This window comes from Mucor velutinosus, assembly GCF_035048745.1.
Source record: "Mucor velutinosus strain NIH1002 chromosome Unknown tig00001572, whole genome shotgun sequence".
NCBI lineage: Eukaryota > Fungi > Mucoromycota > Mucoromycetes > Mucorales > Mucoraceae > Mucor > Mucor velutinosus.
Genome location: NW_027041898.1, coordinates 252,727 through 275,504, shown reverse-complemented (window position 1 = coordinate 275,504; position 22,778 = coordinate 252,727). Strand labels below are relative to the sequence as shown.

The 22,778-nt window shown below is 40.3% G+C and overlaps 6 protein-coding genes across 6 annotated transcripts; 5 read left to right on the top strand and 1 right to left on the bottom strand.

Annotated features, from left to right (window-relative positions):
- Positions 1 to 4,647: 4,647 nt before the first annotated feature.
- Positions 4,648 to 7,405, top strand: ATC70_013134 (uncharacterized protein; the record flags this gene model as incomplete). The annotated part of the gene is made up of 3 exons (XM_064832300.1): positions 4,648 to 4,921; positions 4,986 to 5,702; positions 5,754 to 7,405. The coding sequence occupies 3 exons, from the start codon at positions 4,648 to 4,650 to the stop codon at positions 7,403 to 7,405; spliced, it is 2,643 nt and encodes an 880-aa protein (XP_064687855.1).
- Positions 7,406 to 7,608: 203 nt separating this feature from the next.
- ATC70_013133 (uncharacterized protein) lies at positions 7,609 to 9,099 on the top strand (the record flags this gene model as incomplete). Its single annotated transcript, XM_064832299.1, has 3 exons — positions 7,609 to 7,689; positions 7,748 to 7,909; positions 7,972 to 9,099. 3 exons carry the CDS (start codon positions 7,609 to 7,611, stop codon positions 9,097 to 9,099), a joined length of 1,371 nt encoding a protein of 456 aa, XP_064687854.1.
- Positions 9,100 to 11,271: 2,172 nt separating this feature from the next.
- On the top strand, positions 11,272 to 15,429 carry ATC70_013132 (uncharacterized protein; the record flags this gene model as incomplete). The annotated part of the gene is made up of 7 exons (XM_064832298.1): positions 11,272 to 11,380; positions 11,441 to 12,258; positions 12,317 to 13,340; positions 13,400 to 13,501; positions 13,566 to 13,705; positions 13,761 to 15,347; positions 15,409 to 15,429. The coding sequence occupies 7 exons, from the start codon at positions 11,272 to 11,274 to the stop codon at positions 15,427 to 15,429; spliced, it is 3,801 nt and encodes a 1,266-aa protein (XP_064687853.1).
- Positions 15,430 to 15,687: 258 nt separating this feature from the next.
- ATC70_013131 (uncharacterized protein) lies at positions 15,688 to 17,077 on the top strand (the record flags this gene model as incomplete). Its single annotated transcript, XM_064832297.1, has 6 exons — positions 15,688 to 15,708; positions 15,785 to 15,881; positions 15,937 to 16,065; positions 16,117 to 16,198; positions 16,277 to 16,414; positions 16,480 to 17,077. 6 exons carry the CDS (start codon positions 15,688 to 15,690, stop codon positions 17,075 to 17,077), a joined length of 1,065 nt encoding a protein of 354 aa, XP_064687852.1.
- Positions 17,078 to 17,219: 142 nt separating this feature from the next.
- On the bottom strand, positions 17,220 to 18,492 carry ILV1 (threonine deaminase; the record flags this gene model as incomplete). The annotated part of the gene is made up of 4 exons (XM_064832296.1): positions 17,220 to 17,395; positions 17,461 to 18,058; positions 18,127 to 18,408; positions 18,472 to 18,492. The coding sequence occupies 4 exons, from the start codon at positions 18,490 to 18,492 to the stop codon at positions 17,220 to 17,222; spliced, it is 1,077 nt and encodes a 358-aa protein (XP_064687851.1).
- Positions 18,493 to 20,131: 1,639 nt separating this feature from the next.
- ATC70_013129 (t-SNARE coiled-coil homology domain-containing protein) lies at positions 20,132 to 20,416 on the top strand (the record flags this gene model as incomplete). Its single annotated transcript, XM_064832295.1, has 1 exon — positions 20,132 to 20,416. One exon carries the CDS (start codon positions 20,132 to 20,134, stop codon positions 20,414 to 20,416), a length of 285 nt encoding a protein of 94 aa, XP_064687850.1.
- Positions 20,417 to 22,778: the final 2,362 nt, after the last annotated feature.

Sequence of the window (22,778 nt, the reverse complement as noted above, 5' to 3'; positions counted from 1 at the left end):
GATGTAAAAGCTCTAATTTCTAGAATTACGTTCCCTTCATGGTTTGGCTCAAAATCCGGTATTCTACGACCATTAGGCAAGAAAGTTGTGAGACAATTCCTAATGCAGCCATTGCAGCCACGTAAGTTGATACAAAATAGAAATGAATATAAAATGGTACGACACATGTAAACAATGATGTATAGATTGTATATTGATAAGCTGTTTATTAGCCATGTATATATGTTGGAGGCTTTCTGAAGAGAGTATGTACTGAATCTGGACCACTTTACCTATGGTACTATTGTCCATTGTGTAGGCTCAAAGCTCAAGGGCTTATCATTCCTCAAGCCTTCTTAATCAAAGCTGTAACGTCAATTGTCATGAATCTGCACTGCAAAAATGTTGTGGATCCATGGGTACGGACTGTAATGAAGCGAGACCGAAGTTGAGGAAGTAGGAGGGCATCTGGGTTCTTCAGGGAGTTACTAGGCTTGGGGATTCTGTGTGAAATCTAGGATGTTGGATGATGGTGAGTCGTGTTTGGTTGGTGCTACGTTTTGGGGCGTGTTTGTGTGGACTTGTAATAAGGGGGCTGTTGAGGTCGTTATAGAAGAACTAATAAATGTCTCAATGTGAGAGCTTAATTAGTCATAGTAGATCAAATGTTGATTTTTGGTAAGGGCTTGGGTTTGGTCGTCGCTTATAGAGATGTGAAGACAGAGGGCTTCTTCTAACAGGAGAATACGGTTCCGGTCTCAAGATGAGCAATGGTGGTAGACAGTTGCAAAATGGGGTCGCTTTGTTGTGGAGAGCCTTTGTGGTAAAGATCAGGTGGGGATGGCGACGACGTATGATGGTGAGAAAACGAAAATCTGGGAGATGCGATGGGAGGAAGACCTTGTATTGGAAAGGCTGTTGTGAAGCCTTTATTAGCGTAAGAGCGCATATGAGGTGGGGACGATGTTATGATACAGTTATATTTGGTGAAGGAGCTTGGTGATTTACTTGATTTTTTGACAACACAACCGATTAGACCTTTTTTTTTTAGCCAGATTCTCTCCAAATCTAGCCATTTTGAAGAACGAATAGCTCACGCTACAAAGAGTTCTGGACGCTTGGAATAACGCCAAATGGCTCTTCTTGGCTACGCTTTATTTACTGATGCTTTATCTCAATTTTTTTTCGGTCATCATGGCAAATCGATGAAAATTCTAATATTTTTCTGAGTACTAGGAAGGAAAAATTCTCAGAAATCAAACAATCGCGTTTTTCATCACCCCAGAAATGAAGACTTTTTTTATGAAACATATTATACCAAATTGATCGTAGAGATGGAATGCAACATTGAAGACTACTTCTATGGGGTCTACATATACTACATTTTGATATATTCACAAAAAATCTGTTTTCATATTTTTGCGAATTGCTCATTATTTTCAGTCTAAAAGCAGGATGTAATCAGTACCATTCGATGCGGCTTTTTTTTTTAATTTTCTAGAGGTGTATCAGAAGGTTGTTAGGTGTTATAATGAGAGTCTTCATAGGCAAATTTAGCAAAAACGTTTGAAGGATGTGAAATCAAGTCAAGTTTGAACACGAAAATACCACTGCACAATTTCAAATTAAATTGCCGCATTTACGGCTGCTGCCACTGCAAAAGACTGAAACCAAATCTACTGGCCGTGACGTCGGATAGGGCGCCCTCTCATTTTTCCATACCCCCCTTTTTTTTCCCTTTTTGTAAAACGCGTCTAGTATCAAACCATGGTGGTTTTAGAAACCATTTGATTGATAACAACACTCTAGCTTCTGATAACGCTGTATTGTACCGTGAGAAAAACTTGATGCTGCTTCTTTGAAGTGGATACATCAGGTACCATTCAATAACGAGCACTAGAAGGCATAGAATTAGCACTCATTGAATTTGTTTATTAGGTTTTGATAATTTTTTTGCCTGGTTGACGTGGGTGCTGCTGCCCTTCCTTTTCTGCTATCTCTGCAGTCTGCCTCTTTGGTCTTTGTCTGGTGGCCTTCATTCTTTGGTTTTTCTACGGTGCTGGTGTTGCTGCTGCTGCTGCAAATCTGCTCTTTCCTGGTCTATTGTCTTTGGTGCATGCTCGTTCTCTGGTCTATATCCGGTGATTGCGTATCTTCTGTTCTATCTGTAGCTGTGGTAAGTGGTAAGTATCTTCTTTCTTCTGGTCGCAATGATATAAAACTTCTTTGAACGTTTATATTATTACTTCCTTTCTCGGGATGATGCATTCATAATGTTTGCCTTATTGCGCTTTCTTTTTTTTTGTTGTTGGTAGTGGTATTTCCTCTGTGGCTTCACATGAAACAACATTAGTCATTATGTTGTATTGCAAATTTATAATACCACTGTTGCTTTTGCAGTTGTGCGTATTTGTGCCATGTTGCTTTACATGACTATTACTACCATGCACGTTGCTTATATACGCATTTTATTGCAACAGCAACGAGCTTTTTTGAACATCTTTGATGTTATGTCTGCTATACTTTTCTTAAAATCGCTTCATGTGAGCGTCTCTTTTTTGCCTACATAATACTATACTCTTATAGTATTATGTTCTTTTCTTCTTTCTTTTATTATTATTATGTTTCTTTTGAAGCATACCGTTTTTTACGTTGTGTGGATGTGCCTATCCCTGAAGCTCAACAAGACTTTATCCGAGGCTAGGAGGTAGATAGGCTGCCTCCACTTGGTTATCGCTACTTACTTTAGTGATGATTGAGAGTCTCAACGCCAGAATCTAAAGCTAGGTGGTGTAAGTAAGGCATGCTCTAGCACCTGAGGGAAATTTGATGATAGTAACAGCTATATTGCTATATATAGCGGCGCTTAAAATTTTGCCTCATATCAAAACAAGGGGAAACCCTCGCAAATTTTTTTTTAGATCAGCGGAGTTTTCAAGAAATCTGATTGGCTCAGGGGTTGAAGTAGCAAAGGGTTACAGCTGTTTAGAATAACGAAATATAGACAGAGTAAATACAATTAGAACTGAATATATTTATTAAGCTATTCCAAGAGAATGAAGATCAAAACTAGTGTAGATTTCGAAGGTATTTATAGTTATTTGACAGTGCCACAGCAATAGGACCTTGATCTTGAATGCGGGATAATTGTATAAGCCTTGAACCAGTTAACGAGAATGTGCTGCACAAGAGCTCATGAACCACCAGTCAAGGATAAACAACAAAGATGATCCAAGATAGAATGTTCTTCCTAATAGCTTTGACGGAAGAACATTTGTCGGAATTGAAACCCACTTCCAGGGACGAAAGGCCATAGGTTACCACTCTCTAGGAACCAGGATATAGATTAGCCATTTGATGGCACCACTCATGTTCCTTCGTGCTGCTTGAATAAAGACCTCTCACTTCTACTATGCATCTCTGCTCATTCTCAGATCCACTTATGCAATATACAGCGCCTAATACATTTGCCTCTCAGAGATGATCTATATCCTAAACAACAACTAGTTGATTTCCCATTGATTTGTCATTTAATATAATTTTGTGTTTGTAATAAAAAAAAAGTATCTAAATAGATACAATTTAAATTCTTCTTTATTCAAAAGTGATAGCATCATGGGCGGGTACAATTGCCATAATAGATTGTAATAGCTTTAGAGTGATAACATAGGGATCTGTCAATTAATGCAAAATCTGTAAATAGATGCCATACAGAATAATAGTAGTATAAATCTCTGAGTGTGGATTAATAATAGATCTGTTTGTAGCCATTGGCTTGTAACTGAGTGTATCCTGATTCTTGAATCAGATTCTAAAATTATGGCATTGCTAAACAGCATGCTATAGAACTTGTTGCTTATTTGTAGATGCGATGTTAGTATGGGCAAATTATATACAACATTGTAAAAGCAAGCACATCTAAAATAGATGGCCTTTGTGCTTGCATGACTCAATATAATAGAATCCCTTTATCTATATGCAGTTAAATCAAGATGGCCCGAGTTTGGCAGCCAATATGTCTTGCTACAATTTGTGTTGAAGTATCTATGCATGAAATCAAATGCCATACGCATTAAAAAATATCAGCCTTATAACTGCTTTGGCTTTGAGGATAAAACAAGTACTTTGAATGGAATTGCTTGAGTAACAATACGTTTAAACTTGCCTTTAGTGCACGTATACTTATTATAAAGGGTTGCTTTTTCGTAAATGATGGTAAAAAGTCTACCTAGAAATTAGAAATAAAAGGCGAGTCTGTAAAGGCAATAAGATAAATAACAAAGTCGATTCCAAAGAAAACCTGGGATTGGGTATTACTTTTTGAATGAATCAACCTACTTTACCAGATACCAACATTTGCTATTTTAGAATTCTGCACGCAATCAACAGGGAGACAGTGACACAGAAGAAGTGTGCTTTTCAAAAGTGGCTGGGGATTATCTGTACAATGTACAACCTGACAATACCTTCAGCAGGCTTAGATTTTTTATTTATTTGTCCAAATACAACTCTAGTCAAGCATATCTAACATATGATTGAGCTATCCAGCAAACTGTTATTATTTTTATCTAAGCCCTCTACCATACCATCTAAAGCTATATGTCTATTTCAATACTTCAGTTTCTCGTCTTCTTTTTTCTTTTGTTTATTTTTTAAATAATCATCTTCATGTCCAGTAACAACAGATCGGCCATTGCTACTGGCATTATTTGCTCAGAATACAAGCATGAAACTGACCAATTCATCTTTATCTCAAAGAATAACGACACTGGTAGTCCTGAAGATTACCATCTAAACATTTACAACAACAGCAACAGAACCATGTTGTCGCCAGTGCCATTACTCAAGATTGCGCACTTTCCAAATGCCGCCAATCTTCGTTTTGGAGGTCTTTGTTCGTATGCTGATAGCAGATCTTCATTCTATATGAATTTTGAAGAGTGTAAGTGTATTTTCAGATGAATTATACAACCTTTTGCTTATTGAAATGATGTACATACATGTAGTGTCAACCACAAATAATACAACTACCACGACATTTATCTATCAACTCCAGCTCGAAAATTCCACAAGTTTGCCACTGCAATTTCAAAAAACGTCTGTTGAGCTTTTCAATATTACATTATCATCCTTCGTTTATGCAGCATCCAGTATCGCCAATGCTACGTCTAATCTAGCCTACATCTCAACATCATCCACAACTCACCAGAGCTCATTGAGTTTAGCCAACTTGGATCATCCTCAACAGCAAACTACTAAAAATATCTCTTCTGATCTGGGATTATTAGCTGTTGGTGGAACGGAATCACAAAGCCTCTATTTTATACAAAATCATGCCGTCGATGTATACAGATTAGACACCCTGCAGTACAGCCACACGACGATACACACCAACATAACCCTAGAGGGCTTGAGGAGAGGCACCACAGGGCATGTTTTCTCAGCCAACAACAAGGAGTACATTTCGTTCTATCATTCAAACAGCGGACAAATGGATATTCTTGGTATCAGTCCTTCTTTGGTCAAGTATACATCTACCTCAGTGTCTAAAAATGGGTACATTGATCTATCAAAAACAGGCGCACCAATGCCTGCCATCAGACAATTGTCAAACGCATCCCATATTTTGAGTATGAATGAAGAGAAAAAGCATCATAAACGAGACATGAAGGCGTCCAAACGATCACTACTGAAAGCCTTTTCTAACAAGTTTTATCTAAAGAGTAAGTTTGGTCAGCCTCGTAAAAATTCAACTACCAATATTTGCTTTTTAGGAGGAGTTGCCAACAGAGCACTGAAGAAGCGAGCAATCGATACCAGCAACGACAACATGCAGACATCTTCTGACGGCTCAGTCAGTTATCACAGTGCACGGGTCGTGCCAGACAACGGTGAGAAGCTACCACAAGCTGCTATACTCGTTCCTGCAGCGTCCAACAGTAATAACGCCATATACGATTATGCCGTGCTCTCTGAAAGTGGTGCTAATCCAAATCAATTCAGTGTCACTACAGAGTCCACAACTCGGTCTCAAGTTCCAGTCATTGAAACACCCACAGACAATAGTATCTTGGAAAACGCTTCAGCAGCTAGTCATTTGGGTGGAGGCGCTATTGCTGGTATTGTCATCAGTGTGATAGCCTTCATTGCCATTATTGCGGGTCTCTTGTTCTACTCCAAGAAGCGAAAAGATAGAGTCTATGCTTCAAGCATCAGCCGTAGCATGAAGCCAGCGATGACTACTTATAATAGCGGTACACCGCTATCCATTCAGCCAGGTGATTTTGTTGGTGCTCGTTATTCTGGTGGTGCTGGTGGCGCTGGTGTTGGAATCAATCAATTAGACGACAACCATACAAACACAAGCAGCATCTTGCAAGCCACCACATTCATACCGGAGGAATACCATGATGGCAGTCGACCTGATATTCGTCCCTTGTCTTACAGTGACGAGGCCATCGACTATGCGCAACTATCAAGCGAGGAGCTGTCTCAACTGGAGCCCGATGTCCAAGGCCCTTTGTTTTTGTTTAGTGGCGTGTATACCTCGTCAGCAGAGGAGCGTGTTACTTATTTACAAGATGGATACGCCATTCGTACATTTGACGCCAAGGACGGTATGAAGCATACGGTGCATTACTTTTCTGCTTCTCATCTAGATACATTTGTCCGTTCTGTGCACGCCGTGTTGCGAACATCACCTTCCAGTAGATCTAAGCGATCAAGTCTCGTCTCACCCAGCTACATTATCAAGAGCGAAAGAGCTATTGCCCTCAGTTCACCGACACCACTCAACCATTACCAGTATATTTGGATCACATCACCCATGCTACCAGAGCATTCACTCCATTACTTGCTGTTTGAAAGAACAAAATGGACGTTTATCGATTACAACAATACTGACTACAAGATTTGGTCCGTCTATTCACTGTTGAAGGGTGTAGAAACCTTGCACAGCCATAAATTTGTTCATTTAGCCATTGATCCCAAAGCGTTTTATTTTGACCATGAAATGAAGGCAACAGATTGGAAATTGGGTAATCTCGGCTACGCTATATCCATGTCATCACGACACAAGGGCGGCGACATTGTCTTGCCAGCACATAGCCCATTCACTGCACCAGAAATCATCCAAACCAAAGACAATCTGAACTTGGAAGCTGCTGACATGTGGTCTCTGGGGTGTGTCATTTACACGGTGGTAACGGGTGGCCAAGTATTATTTCAAGATGCTGAAGAGGTCAAGCGTCTGGCCGTATTCCACGATGATATGAAGCAGCATCTCAAATCCAAGATACGACAACATGTGGAAAACGAAGTGTTTCAAAATATACTAGACAGAGTACTTCATGTGGATCCAAGTGAACGCAAGCATATCAAGAATATATTGGACTATTGGGATAGCATTTACAATATGGAAGAATAGCATGTTGCCCCTGTCAACAAGATGGTTCCGGATCATGCATTAATGGGAACGGCGACATGTCAAACCATCCAAATGCTTAATAAAAATGACTGCTTAAAAATCATTCTCGGTCCTTCTGCAGACAAAAATGTTGGCTATAAAACATGGAAAATATTTTTCAGAGCCTTTTTCATCTCTCTTTCATCTCATCCTATATATACAAAATGTCTGAGCCCCTGTTTGTTGATCTCAGCGAGAGTAAGCCCACTGAAATCGAGAGTATGTGTATGAAATGTCATGAAAATGTAAGTTGATTTGGCCTTGAATACTGCATAGAGATCTTGACTGACATATCTGATGCAGGGCATCACTCGTATCTTGCTCTCCAAGATTCCTCATTTCAAGGAAATCATCATCATGGCATTCGAATGTCCTCACTGTGGATTCCGTAACAATGAACTTCAAAGTGCTGGTGTATTCAACGAAAGAGGCCATATTATCACCTTGACCATCAAGTCCAAAGAGGTAGGTTTTGATATTGCAAAATATCTGGGTGCACACCCTCTAATGCATGCAAGTGCCTTTAGGATATGAACCGTCAACTCGTTAAATCCGATTTCTGTTCTGTCAAGTTTGAGGAACTCGATCTAGAGATTCCTGCCAACAACAACCGTGGTCTTCTTACAACAGTCGAAGGTTTGGTTGATAATGTCATTGATGATTTGGCTGCTGGTCAACCCATCCGTAAAGCCACCGAGGAGGCTGTATACAACAGAATCGAGGAGATTATTGCCACTTTAAACAGCTACAAGGAAGGAAGCGCATTTACTCTCAAGCTTGATGATCCCTCTGGTAATTCCTACGTCGAGAACAAGTGTCTCCCCAACCAAGATCCCCAAATCAAGTTGAGATGGTACACGCGTACGCCTGAGCAACAAGCTTTCCTCGGTCTTCAAGCTGAGAATCAACAAACACCTGCTGAACAAGCTGCTGCGTTAGCACTTCAACGCACAGGCACTGCATCCGAGATGGTGAATGAAAAGACCGGTCTTCCCGAAGTTATGTCTTTCCCTGCCAATTGTCCCAGCTGTAACTCTCCTTGTTCCACCAACATGCATGTGATGGAGATTCCTCATTTCAAGGAAGTCGTCATCATGGCTACCAACTGTGAGCATTGTGGTTACAAGAGTAACGAAGTCAAGGCCGGCGGACCCATTTCTGAAAAGGGTAAGCGTATTACACTCAAGATCACCGACCCAGAGGATTTGTCCAGAGATATTTTGAAATCAGAGACTTGTGGTTTGAGCATTCCCGAAATCAACTTGGAGTTGACACAAGGTACTTTGGGTGGCCGCTTCACCACAGTAGAGGGTTTGTTGAGACAAGTGCATACAGAATTACGTGATCGTGCACCCTTCATTGAAGGTGATTCTGGCACGGATTCGGGGAAGGACAGATGGGCTCGCTTCTTGAACAATTTGACATTGGTTGCTGATGGCAAGATGATGCCTGTCACTCTCATCATTGATGATCCCTTGTCTAATTCATACTTGCAAAACTTGTATGCCCCTGATCCAGACCCAGAAATGACCATTGAAGATTACGAACGTCCTTGGGAGGTGAATGAGGATTTGGGATTGAATGATATGAAGTTGGAGAATTACGAAGAAGAACACAAGAGACAGCAACAAGCTGAAGAAACCGAGCATGCTTGACTCGAGGAGAATAAGCGTCGAAGATTAAACTAGGTTTAGCTTCCATGTAGTTTATTATAAATAGTACCGCAATAAAATCATCACCCAATGTACATTAATATATACACTCCTTTGAAAGGTTTATCAACATGGAGAGAAAGAGTGGCTTGAAGCTACCGATTTGGTGGCTTTATGACATTATAAAGGTATTAGCCTCTAGAGACTCCAGCACAACCTCCACCAAGTTCTCTGATCCCAATGAGTTCAATAGCACCTTTAGCGGCTTTATTAGCTATTCCAACAGCACTTCATCAGGTTTAAATAGTATTTCAAGAGTTAATGCAGAAATAGGTTCGCCGAGTAGGACACCTAATCTGAGTGCCCTGTCGTCAATTCCATTAGCAGGTTTGAGATTTTGAGATTCTTCACATCCCCTAGTTCCCAGCTTACTAGGGCTACTATTAAAAACCTTAGTGGCGAAAGTCTTTTCGACCTGCAGGCGCGGCTTAAGTAGCAGTGAACAGTAAACAAGGAACAGGAGGCCGAGAAGTCGCTTGGTTTGCATTCTGATAAGCATCAAGGCATTTTTTAGGCTTTCACTATTTTGCCTGTATATTGCATTATAGAACATATAACGCTGATAAAGCAATGTATCAGTGCATACAGATTGAGGTAGTTTATAGGTAGGGGATCAAAGTATTATCATGACAACACTCCACAAGGTCAATACTGCATACCTGTTACATTTACATTTTAGTAGTGATATCTAGCATAAATGCTTAGATTAGCCAATAAAAGTTTCTTTTCTGCACGCAACAGCTGAAACTATTCTTACAAGATTTAAACATAACAAGCTATACTTGATATAATCAAATAAAGAAATCTAGTAAATATCAATTGAGCGGCTCTAACGGAAATCCAGAAATCTACATCGCACTATCCATTTCATAGACCAACGCACCACAAAAGGTCGCAGTTACAGTCAAATAATACTTGAAATAGCGCATTGTAGCTTCTACAAGCATTTCCTGACGCTCAGAAGCATACCAAACGATTGCTCTCATTGAATAGGCATATCCTGACACAGTTTCTCAATTTTTTTTTGGGATCGTCATTTTGCCTCCATTTTTCCTTGTGTATACACGTCCAAAAATCACGATTTTCAAACATTGCAGTTTTTGACCCCCAAAAACAAAGCTTTTTACCAAGACATATTAGCTCAAATTATGCGCAAAAGCTCAATCTTTGATCTGGCTATCCTCGCTTAGGGCTCAAGTGGAAAAAGTATGGTGTTTTTGACGAAAAACGATTTTTAGGAAATCGCAAATTGCTCAGCATGTTTAGTGACACATACTTCCAAAAGTACCATTATTCGATAGCTACAGCTAATATCTCTTAATTATCTATAGAATGTGTAAAGTCTTTACATAGTAGATTCTAGACATTTTTCAAAAAATGTCTAAAATCGACAATTTGGAGGGTTTGGAGATTAGATCTGATCCATGGCTATTTGAAAGCCCGACATATCTGCCCAGGCGATTGAATGGTTCTAAATCAGCTGCAGGATCATCGAACAGGGCCAAGGAGAGGCTTTAGGTAGATACATAAAGAATATAGAGTAGAGTGAACTCAGAATAGGCCTCGTAAGCTATTATTTTGGCCCTGTCTGCTCATCTCTTTCCTGTACTTAACCGTGACATACTTTGGGGGGAGAACTTTGATAGGTCTGCCATCGTAATGAAGTGCCAACAAAAATATGGCATTGAAAGCAGTTCAAAGAAAAGGTTTGTTCTTATTTCAAACGATTCACTACCATTGAGGGAGCGATTAATCAATTCATTGAACATGGATGTCAGCTTTTGAGATGTGAACCCAAATGATGCTGTAGATCTGAAACTATTCCGTTTGGTCAAGGGCCACACAAACAATAGAGATATGCGCATGTAGCAAGACGGGCTCAAATGCTGATGATTCGGTGCTTGATCACCACGGAGTATGTTGCTGGATCAATGGCATTGTAAAATGATGGAGTTAGAATTACAAGGCGCGTCGCGTACATGTCAAAAACAAAAGGGACCGCACGAGAGCGAGCAAACGAGGGGGCAGAGAAAGAGATGTATAATTTAGTTTCAACGCGGTTCACAGTATCCTTTTTTTTTTTTTACTATTTCTTTCTTTTATTGTCAAAACGATATGGGCAAATTGATTCGTATCGAAGTTGAAAACTTCAAATCCTACAAGGGTCATCAAACCATTGGTCCTTTTCACCAATTCACCAGTGTTATTGGTCCTAATGGTGCAGGTACGTAATAGTTGTGTCTGCACACATTTGACAGCTTCCTCACTTACTTGCTCTCTGCAGGTAAATCCAACCTGATGGACGCTATTTCATTTGTCTTGGGTGTCCACTCTAGTCATTTACGTTCACAAAACCTCAAGGACATGATTTATCGTTCTGAAGCCTTACGCAAAGAAGGAGACACAACTACGCCAAGCAGTGGTGTCCATACCCGTTCACCCAAGAAAGCACATGTCACTGCCGTGTATGAGACCAGTCAAGGCCGTGAAATTCGTTTTATGCGTGCCATCAACACCAATGGACAATCTGAATACCGCATCAATGACAGAGTTGTGCAATACACGGATTACAACAAGGCACTGGAGAAGGAAAACATTCTTGTCAAGGCTAAAAACTTTTTAGTGTTTCAAGGCGATGTAGAGTCGGTTGCTAGTCAACATCCCAAGGATTTGACTCGTCTGATTGAGCAAATCAGTGGTTCCTGGGACTACAGAGATCAGTATGAAGATTTGAAGCAAAAGCGAGACGAAGCAATTGAAGAGAGTGCGCATACATTCAACAGGAAGCGCGGCATTGCTGCTGAAATCAAGTTGTATGAAGAGCAAAAGGAAGAGGCAGAAAAGTTTGAAAAACTGGTGGCCGACAAGCGTGATTTGACCGTACAGTATTTGCTTTGGAAATTGTTTCACGTAGAAGAAAAGGCCAGAGCGTTGGAAGAGGAGAGCTCCGCAAAGAATTCAGACAAGGACGATCTTCAGTTTGAAGTGGCTGGTATGGAAGACAATTTCAAGAAGGCAAGAGAAGAGAAGGCGCTTATTCACAGAGAGAAGATCAAGTGCGAATTGCATATTCGTAAGATCAACAGAGAGCTGGATGAGCAGGTAAGCATATTTAATGCAAAGGTCACAATAAAAGCTATTTACACACTATATTCCATAGCATCCTACTTCTGTCAGCAACAAGGAAAAGATTACTCAATTAGAGAAAAAAATGAAACAAACCGAACAAAGCATTGAACGCATCAAGCGAGATGGTCAACAACAAGAGCAAGTCGTAGCTACATTGGAAAAGGACCTTGAACTATTGCAGCACACAGAGCAGCAGTTTGAAGCATCCATCCCTACGACAGCAGGCTTGGCCAATGGTCCCGTTTTAACAGGTGCTCAATTGATGGACTACGAGCGAAGAAAGCAAGAAGTCAGTATCAAGGCGGTGGAAGAGCAACACTTGTTGCAACAATACCAGCGTCAGTACAAGACTGAAAAGCAACGCCTCGATGAACAAAAGTCCAAGATGGAGAAACTGCAAGCATCTGAAGCAGAGACGTTGGATGATTTGCGTCAAGTCAATGAAGAAAAGGCAACATTGACGCAAGAAGCAGAGGCCATTCAAGAACGTCTTGGTGTGCGTCAATCCGAGCTCAAGAGGCTTGAAAATGAACGTACCACGACACATCAACGCGAGGTGAAATTGAACGAACAGTTGCAAGACGTCTTGAGCAAGTTGATGGAAGCCAGTGTCACGCAACAAGAGTCAGAAAAGGATTCCAGATTCAATGAAAGTGTAGCCACACTCAAGCAGATCTATCCCAACGTACACGGTAAATTGTCTGATTTATGTAAACCCAATCAACGTAAATACGACACGGCCATCGCCACTGTGTTGGGAAGAAACATGGACGCTATTGTGGTGGAGGATGAACAAACTGCCTCTGAGTGCATTGAATACATGAGAGAACAGCATGTCGGTGTCGCTACGTTCTTGCCTATTCATTCGCTGTCTTTGCCTCCCATCAATGACCGTTACCGTAATTTTGTCAAGGGTGCTCGTCTCGCTTACGATGTGCTCAAGTTTGACAAGCAATACAATAGCGTGATTCAGTATGCTTGTGGAAGTACTTTGATCTGTGATAATCTCACCATTGCCAAGCAGATTTGTTTCGAGATGAATGAAAATGTCAGAAGTAAGTTGCTCTCCAGAGACCATGGTAACCAACAGACGAATTGATTGTATGTGTTTTAGCTGTTACATTGGACGGCTCTGTTATTCATCAGAGTGGTTTAATGACTGGTGGTCAAAGTGGTGCACAGACTACAAAGAAGTGGGCTCAAAGTGATGTGGAAGGTAACTAGCTGGACTATTACGTGGCATGATACACAGGATACTGATACAGTATGTCTACTATTAGATTTGATGCGCAGTAGAGACAAGCTTTTGGAAGAGCTCAATCAAATTAGCAAAACCAAGCGTATGGGTAGTGCTGAAGATTCTGCCAAGAGCGATTGCTCCAATCTCAACAGCCAGTTGAATACACTCAAGGAGGAATTGGTAAACTATTTATATAACCCAAAAGCAATACGAGGGCTAACATGTATCCTTTCAGATCACACTGGAGAGACGCATTGAAGGCCTTCAAGGCACACTTGAAAACACGCGCAAGAACCTGGCTGCAGCTGTTCAGCCTTACGAGCAACAAAAGCACGGTTTGGATCAACTTGAAGCCAACATCAACCGCGTTCAAGAAGAAATCAACCGCGTAGAAGATCACGTCTTTGAGGATTTCTGTGCCGAGATCAATGTGCCCACCATTCGTGATTATGAAGCCATGCAATATGGTGTCTCTGACGAGGTCACTGAACAACGCGCTCAATTCTCATCACAAAAATCCAGATTGGAGACACAACTAGCTTTCGAAAAGGACCAACTCGACGAACTGATTGCACGTCTCAAGAAACTGGAAACTACCTTGACCAACGATGCTACACAAAAGAGCAAACTCGAAGCCGATGTCGCTGGCATGGCTGGCAAGACAGAACAACTCCAATCCAAATTAAAGTCGTATGAGGTGGACTTGCAGAAGCAAATTCATTTGGAAGAGCAAAAGCAAGTCGAAATCAATGAAGTGAGTCGTGCATTGGAGGCCAAGGGCAAAAACGTAGAGGAGCTGTTGAGAGAGTTCCTTGCTGTGGAAAGCGAGTACGAAAAGGTGCGTGCTGAGCGTGTCGCCATCTTTAGAAAGTGTAAGCTGGAGGGCATCAACTTGCCACTGACGCGCGGATCCATGGACGATATCATCATTGAAGAAACCAACAACAATGCTACACAGCAAACCGACGACAGTGAGTCTGTTTCGGATGCTTCCTCTGTTACAGGCAGTGTCAGCAGCAGCCATTCCAATATCAACAGTACCAGCACAGACATGGACTTGGATGTTCCTGTGTCTCAAATGTCGATCCAATCAACTGACTGGGAAGTGGAAGTCGATTTCTCCTCTGTGGGTCCATCTCAACGTCGCGATGACAGCGCACGCTTAGATCGTGAATTCCAAGAGCAAATCAAGAAGTACGGTGATGAGATTGAACAAATGGCACCCAACTTGAAGGCTGTTTCTCGCTTAGAAGGTGTGCATGAGCGACTCAAGGTAGCCGAACAAGAATTCAACACAGCCAGAGCCACAGCCAAATCCGCCAAAGAAGCCTTCAACCTGGTCAAGCAAAAGAGATACTCTAAATTCTTTGCCGCCTTTAGCCATATATCTGAAAAGATTGATACCGTATACAAGGATCTTACCAAGAGCCCTACATTTACTTTGGGTGGTACCGCTTACTTAACTGCAGAAGATGAAGACGAGCCCTATCTGGAGGGTATTACCTATCATGCCATGCCGCCCATGAAGCGATTCAGAGACATGGAGCAGCTGTCTGGTGGTGAGAAGAGTGTAGCAGCGTTGGCCTTGTTGTTTGCTATTCATAGCTTCAAACCTTCACCCTTCTTTGTCTTGGATGAAGTTGACGCAGCACTGGATAATACCAACGTGAGCACAGTGGCCAGCTACATTCGACAACATGCCACACCTGATTTCCAATTTATCGTCATCTCACTTAAACACATTTTGTACGAAAAGGCTGAGAGTTTGGTTGGTATTTATCGGGATCAAGATTTGAATTCGAGTAAAACAATGACATTGATGGTAAGTTTCTTTTTCTTGACTCTGAACTGGATGACTCATGCTTTTTCTTTTATATGCGTAGTTGGATCAATATCAAAACTAAATACGTGTGTTTTTTTCTACTATAAATATAAACAAAAATAAATCAAAAGTTTTTGGAATAGTTTTTTTAGTCTGTGTGTGTGTGTGTGTGTGTGTGTGTGTGTGTGTGTGTGTGTGTGTGTGTTCCTTTTTGTTGCTCTCTCCCTGTCCTGTCCCTTTTTTTGAGCTCCCCCTTTTTTATATAAATCATCTATACATATCGCTATTTGTCTCTCTCTTTCTTCTCTCTTAAATATATACCAAACACTCGACATCTATCATGGCCACACCAATTCAACAGGTAACTTGGCAACAAGAGCGATGCATGGCACACGATGTAGATGTACTCATGCACACACACAAATGATGACTTTTAGACAGCTTTAAACAGCTACGTCGGTTTCGATACAATCACTCAACAAATTGAGAAGAAATCACTTAAAAGAGGATTTCAGTTCAATGTCATGGTTGTTGGTAAGCTTTTGGGGAATAGGAGAGAAAGAGACAATAGATTAACACCAAATTGAAGGACAAACTGGTTTGGGAAAATCCACCTTGGTCAACACTTTGTTTGCTTCACATCTCATCGATAGTAAAGGCCGTCAACATGTCCAAGACTTACACAAACAAACAACCCAAATTGAATCTGTATCTCATGGTAAGCATCTCGTTGAGAGGAACCATAAACATTCTAACATCCTTATTATAGTCATTGAGGAAAATGGAGTTCGCCTGAGATTGAACATTGTTGATACACCTGGTTATGGTGATCAAGTGGATAACGAGAATTGGTAAGTGTGTGTGTGTGTGTGTGTTTGTGGAGATGAAGGGATGCTGTGTGCTGTTACCAACACCAAATTTTCGCTTAGCTGGGAACCCATCATCAAGTACATCAAAGACCAACATTCAGCCTACCTCCGTAAAGAACTCACTGCTCAGCGTGAAAAAGTGATTCAAGATAACCGAGTCCATTGTTGTCTTTACTTTATTGCACCTTCTGGCCACTCGTAAGTTTTTCTTGTAATGAAAAGTTACACCAATATAAAATTAATTTTATATTTATCCTATGCAGTTTAAAGCCAATTGATGTGATTGTGCTCAAGAAACTCGTTCAAGTCGTCAATGTGGTCCCTGTCATTGCAAAATCAGACTCACTCACCATTGAGGAAAGAAGCGCATTCAAGCAACGCATTAATGCAGAGTTGGCCTTCCATCAAATTGATTTATATCCCTATGATACCACAGAAGATTACGACGATGAAGAACGTGCATTGAATGCTCACATTAGACAATTGCTTCCCTTTGCCGTCGTTGGTTCAGAGAGGCAGGTAGTGGTCAATGGAAAAGCAGTAATTGGACGCAAAAACAGATGGGGCACCATCATTGTCGAGGATGAGAATCATTGCGAATTCATTCATCTTCGCAACTTTTTGACCAGAACCCATTTACAAGATTTGGTAGAGACAACTGCTATGGTTCATTACGAGACATTCCGTTCAAATCAATTGATGGCTCTGAAGGGCGCTGTGGCTGCAAGCCCTGCTTCTGAAATCAGCTCTCCTTTATCAGTAGCAGCAACAGTATCACCCTCTTCTACCACCCTCAATAGCAACAATACGAATGCTGCTACTGCTGCTATTCCAACAAAGGCCTTTCCTCCATTCGCTTAGAAAGAACTCGTCCTTTAGAATATTGTACTTGTTTCAAAATGCATTTTTTCCTCCTCCAAACGACATTATCTTTTTGTACTCTAAACAACTCACCCACACAAACACAAATTTTATTAAAAATCTATATATATTATATATCACACTAATCATCAATTTGCCATGTGTCCGTTGTGCTGGTCTTGTTTAGTTCTAAATCGTGGTGCTTTTGCTTATTCTTGTCTCCTCTTTGTACATAGGGTTTCAGCCCCTGGTCAAAGTTACGCATGGCCAAGATCCCCAGCACCATGGTAGCAACATCGACTGCGATGCCAATCCAAACTGCATGTATACTGAGAGATTAGTAAACAAGGCTAGGCTGTTTCTTAGTCCAATAGATGACTTACCAAATGTAATCCAGGTATACCAATTGTTATTGGGTTGAAATGTTTGATCCAGCACCAGGGCAAAATGAATAATGACAATCGCTTGAAAGCAGACAAAGGTAATCATACGTCCTTCACTTTCAGTGCTTCCAGCCGTTCTTGCAAAATAAAGCATTGGCAGCATCAAGATGGTCACTGCTAGTTGGATCCATGTATCCCATTGGGTTCCGTTTTCTTTGACGGCAAATTGAATGAGGTAAAAGATGGAAATCAAAAACTCGGTAAAGATATCAATCTTGAGCGCTAATACAAAGAATTGAAAGATTCTGTACATCTTTTGTATACGCACATCAGCACCAATCTTTTTGTAAATGTTCCAGCCAAACTGCTTGGACATTTCATAGGAGAGATAGGACATGACAATGGCAAATGCCAGAATAACGACAGCTAATGCAATCTCCATTTTTTCTGCATTGGCCAGTGGCCACACGGGATATTGTGTTTGTTGTAACTGATTCAGCCATTTCACACCATCCACTACTTCCAATGCACCGAGCATAGCACAGAAGCAGTTGAGCACGGCAAGTACCAAGATTTCTGCTGTATTCTGATAGACTGTCTATGATTCGTGAGATTAGACTATAGGAGGGGCTTTTTTTCTTTTTAATTGACAACTTGGACACTTACTGCATCGACTGCCATGCCAAAAAACCATGCTTGAAATCCCATAAATGCAATATTTTCCCATTTAATGCGGCCCAATCTATCTTTTGCTCTTATAGGTATTGTATCTGCACTCGATGTTGTTGACAATAGCAGGCTTGAATCATTGCCAATGTCTGGCAGCAAGTTAGCTTGTAGTGTATTTTGTGAACAAATGGATGCTTGTAATGTAATGATGAATATGCATTGCAATAACGCCATTGAAATGTATAGTTTCGACCAGCGAGTTTCGGTGATACGACGAACCTAGGTGATGTCTTTGTTTGAGTATACATGTTGTACATTATGAATGAGGGTCTAGGCGCTTACAATCTTGTTGAATGTCACCATGATTAGTGTATTATGTATTATGTAAGTGGAAGTGTAGTTTAGAAAAGCGAATTAAAGTAATACTAATATTGTTATATACGGCTATTTATTAAACAGCAAATCCAGTTTGCTGCAATAGAGAAAACAAGCAGGTGGGAGGTATGCAAAATAGAGATACGAGAGAAAAAGAAGGGAGGAAAGGCCAAGTAAAAGCAATATAGATATTTATAACTAGCAGCTCTATAATACATAATAGATTTGATCAAATTTAATAATCTGGTCATGTTGCACTGAGCAAATTTCTTGTGTAAGCTATGATAGTAAGTTATCCCTCCTTTTGATTTCATGTTGTACAATGGATAAAGTGTAATTGTTATTGTAATTGATTCTTGGGTTTCTTTAATTTGATGAAATAAAAGAGATGGAATTAGATGATGTGTTGTATGAGATCAGAATTGTCTGTTTAAATTATACGCGGTACCTGGAAGAAAATACGTTTAGATGTGGTTGTGCAGAGATGGGAGAAATGCTTATTGTTCATTGAATTACCGAGTGAGCTATAAATATCTCTCTTTTGTCATTGATAGATGGCATGATAAATCTATGGAATTCAAGCTACTGAATTTGCTTCAGTATAATACACAGTATGGACAATAAAACATGGCCGCGTAGTACGCTGCGTGTGTTCCAGTGCTATAAACAAAATAGAGCGGGATAAGCGAACACGACATCAGTCATTGGGGAATATGTGCCCTAACGCCATTGATATAGCTATCAGATCGGTTCAAGCGCTGCCAAATGTAGTATTTGTAATTCATTTTTGGTAGGCGATTTTATGTATATATATAGTCTCGTAGTACTACGATTTACTCTAGTGGGTATCTTGAAAATGTTCATAGAATATGACATTCATGAAAAGCAGGTGTGATGAAGAAGGCATTCGTTCGCTGTCATTTTATCTTGACTTGTCCATTTTAAGGAATAACATCTGATGGTCAATGGCATGCTAAGGCTCGTATGTTCTTGAGTGCTCGCAAAAGCTGCACCAAAGCTGTAAGCATCAGACGGCATATTGCCAAGTCAAGTTTTTCTTATGAAACAGGTTGGCCAACGCAAAAAAAAATCACACAAACCATGACATTTATTGATTTAAGAGTTGCAATGGTGAGGTTTATGGATCTTTTTTTTTTGCATAGATTTGATTGTCCAAGGTTACATCTTCCACAGATCACAAGATTTGCTCGCAACAAGAGGTTAATCAAAACTTGTAAACTTCTGATTCCTTTTATCAGCAAATGAAGGCAGGTAGTAATCCAGATTATGATTACTCAATATACGCCAATGTAAACATGGTCTTATTAGGTAAATACATTGCCTGAAGCCATTGCTATTTCCAGATTACTCTCTGAAAATATTGTCCAAGAGGCGTTTATGTGAAAACAAGCGGGATGTTGGTCTGACTTGCAATATCGTCAGCATATTGTATGTGCTGCGGTAGGTGCAATGGTATAGAGATGATTTTATTACTAAATGCTAATATATCTTAATACCAGAAAGGCATTGGGTCAGCCAGCAGCGCCAAAATCGATTTAAACGCCAAACACTTTTTCTGCTCAAGATTGGACAAACTTTGCCTTTTCAAGACTTGGTTACGCTACAAATGGAGACGAACCTGCCTTACATTGATACCATACTGATATTTAAAGAAGCAAGAAGCTACAAGAACAACTTAAAAGATGGGGCCATGAACCTGATTATTGAAACAATGAATAGTCTTCTTGCAAACTGCCGACCAGATTTTACCGATACACCCATCAACATCAACACTTGTTTAACTTTACCACTGCCCACCATCTACAAGGACTGGGAAGGCTCGGAAACTGCAGACTACCTCAGGAACCCTACAGCCAAGAGAAGCCTAGTGCAGGATTTTTTTCAAGCCTAATCACAATTACACAACCCTCGAATATAAGACTAGACAAGAATGCAAATCACCGCAGATACTGTACAAGCTCAAAAGAGACCACAGCAATAGCCAGTTACACCTCCAAGATTTCTTCAGCAACTTGCTTCCTCCAACAACTCAACACTCAACCCACCAGGAAGACGCAACAAGTCTAATTCAACATTTTGAGCACAGCAGCAACATCATTTGGCTCTGCAAGAACAAAATAATCAGACAACTGCTACTCAAACAACTGCCAAAAGATCACAACAAAAATATCAACCCCAAGCAATGGAAAGCTTTCTACAGATTACATATGCACCAGTCATCACGAAACTTATGCCTCAAGATCATATATAACAAAGTCCCCTGCAGAAGTTTCCTATACCAAAGTCAAATCAAAGATGTAGAAAACAACAGATGCATACAATGTAACGAAGTAGAAGTCGTCGGACACCTTCTCAAGGTCAACATCTTCGACCTTTTTGCTACCATAATCCGAGTAATCTGGGCCCACCATTTCTTCGTACACTACCGTGGTACCCCTTTTGAGCCTCAAACAGTTATTAGCAATATCAACAGAGAACTGGACAAGCTGTCCAAAATGGATAGTACAGTATTGATTTATAAAATTTTATAAGATACAATACGGCAAATCACTTTACCTAGTATACATTTGATCCATTTATACAATGATTTTATTAACTATTTATTCATAACTACTCAATAAAACTTTCATTCCATACAAAAAAAATAAAAAATAAAAAATTCAAGACTTGGTTGATCTATTTTACAAGATTCGACTATACAAACTGTGCTTATTATGCGGTACTTCCTTAAGCGGCCTGTGGTGGTAGGGCGAAGTGGTTAAGCATTCAGCATGCCATCTGGATGATCCCAGTTCAAATCCCAGTGAACGCATTTTGATTAATTATTTACGGTCATACTGATGTCCTCGTTTGGTGAATGTTCTCTTATCCAGTATCTCTGTATGACAACTTAGCATGGTTGTATTGGCTCTAAGTGCCGCACCTTATTTGTAGTATTTCTTTCCTGACTTCCTTCCCATAATTTATCCCCCCCCCCCACCATGACTGACATTGGATCCACCAACAGTCTTTTCTATCACTCAGTATGACATTTAGAGGACTTTAAATAAAACCTGGAGCTCGTCTCCCCTACAAACGTACTTCCTTAAGCGTTCTAAGAGTACTTTTTATAGCGCATCTAATGGTACTAAATAAAGGAGATGTTTTGAATAAGCTTCCCGAGCAATGTTTGAGAATATGGAATGTGGTTTTTGGCCAAAATGTTGAGATTGTGCATATGAAGACCACACAAAAGTGGTTTCAGAGGTTGTCTTGGATTGGGAGAAACATGTTGATCTAATATATATCATAGTAGAAGTCTTCATTTTTAAGGTGAAAAACGCGATCGTTTGATTTTCGTTCGAAACTATGAAGGGTACCTCATGGTTTGGAGTTGATTTTTAGTCATGTTTTTTGGGTCCCCAAAAAGTAGAGCAAAAGTGCCAGGAAGCTACTGCTACTCGAGTACAATCGTTTAGCGTTATTCCGATGGCTCAGAAAGACCTACATGTCAAGATATTAAGGGTTAAAAGCTGTCAAATTTGGCTGTGCGTTATTCATTTACTCGTCAAAAGGCGCGTTTTTGTTGCGATACAAATGCTGCAATAAACTTGAACTCTCTTTCACATCATCTCAATAGTAGCCTTCGTTTAATTTTCGTGTATAAGCAAAGGGAGGGGAGATGCTATCCCTCCCTGAATCGGATATAACCTTTCTTTTACTACTAATTGTTTGTTCAAAATATACTTGATATACCAAATTTTTATTATCGCAGAGCGACGCCGTTATCGAGTGTAGCGATATTGATCGACTAGTACTTACATATACTCTTATTTATTGCTTAATATGCATTGTAAAAGTATACATGTGCTCTTCAAAAGAGCAACAAGAGTTGCTCAGCCCCTCAACTGCTCTGAGAAACGAAGCTTCAATTGCGTATTCAGCGTAGTATGCCGGTTCTGTTGATTTGAGTCCAAAATATTTTTTCAAGCACTGATTTTCCTATCGTCTTTGCTCTTGAGCCAGAGAATTATGATAGTTTCTTTGAGCAGCGGTTTTACCCAAGTCAAAATGGCACTACTGCTTGATCGCATTACTTTTAAAAAGATCTCAGGATGAGGGTTTGGCAAGTTTGAATAAAGCAACTGGAGCTGTTTGACATAATAAACTCGATAAAATTTCCTACCATTCCGGCAAAAATCAGCGACCCATAAAAAAAAGTAAGTAGAGCCACAGGCGATAGCTATTACCTATTCATCTATACTCTGCATAAA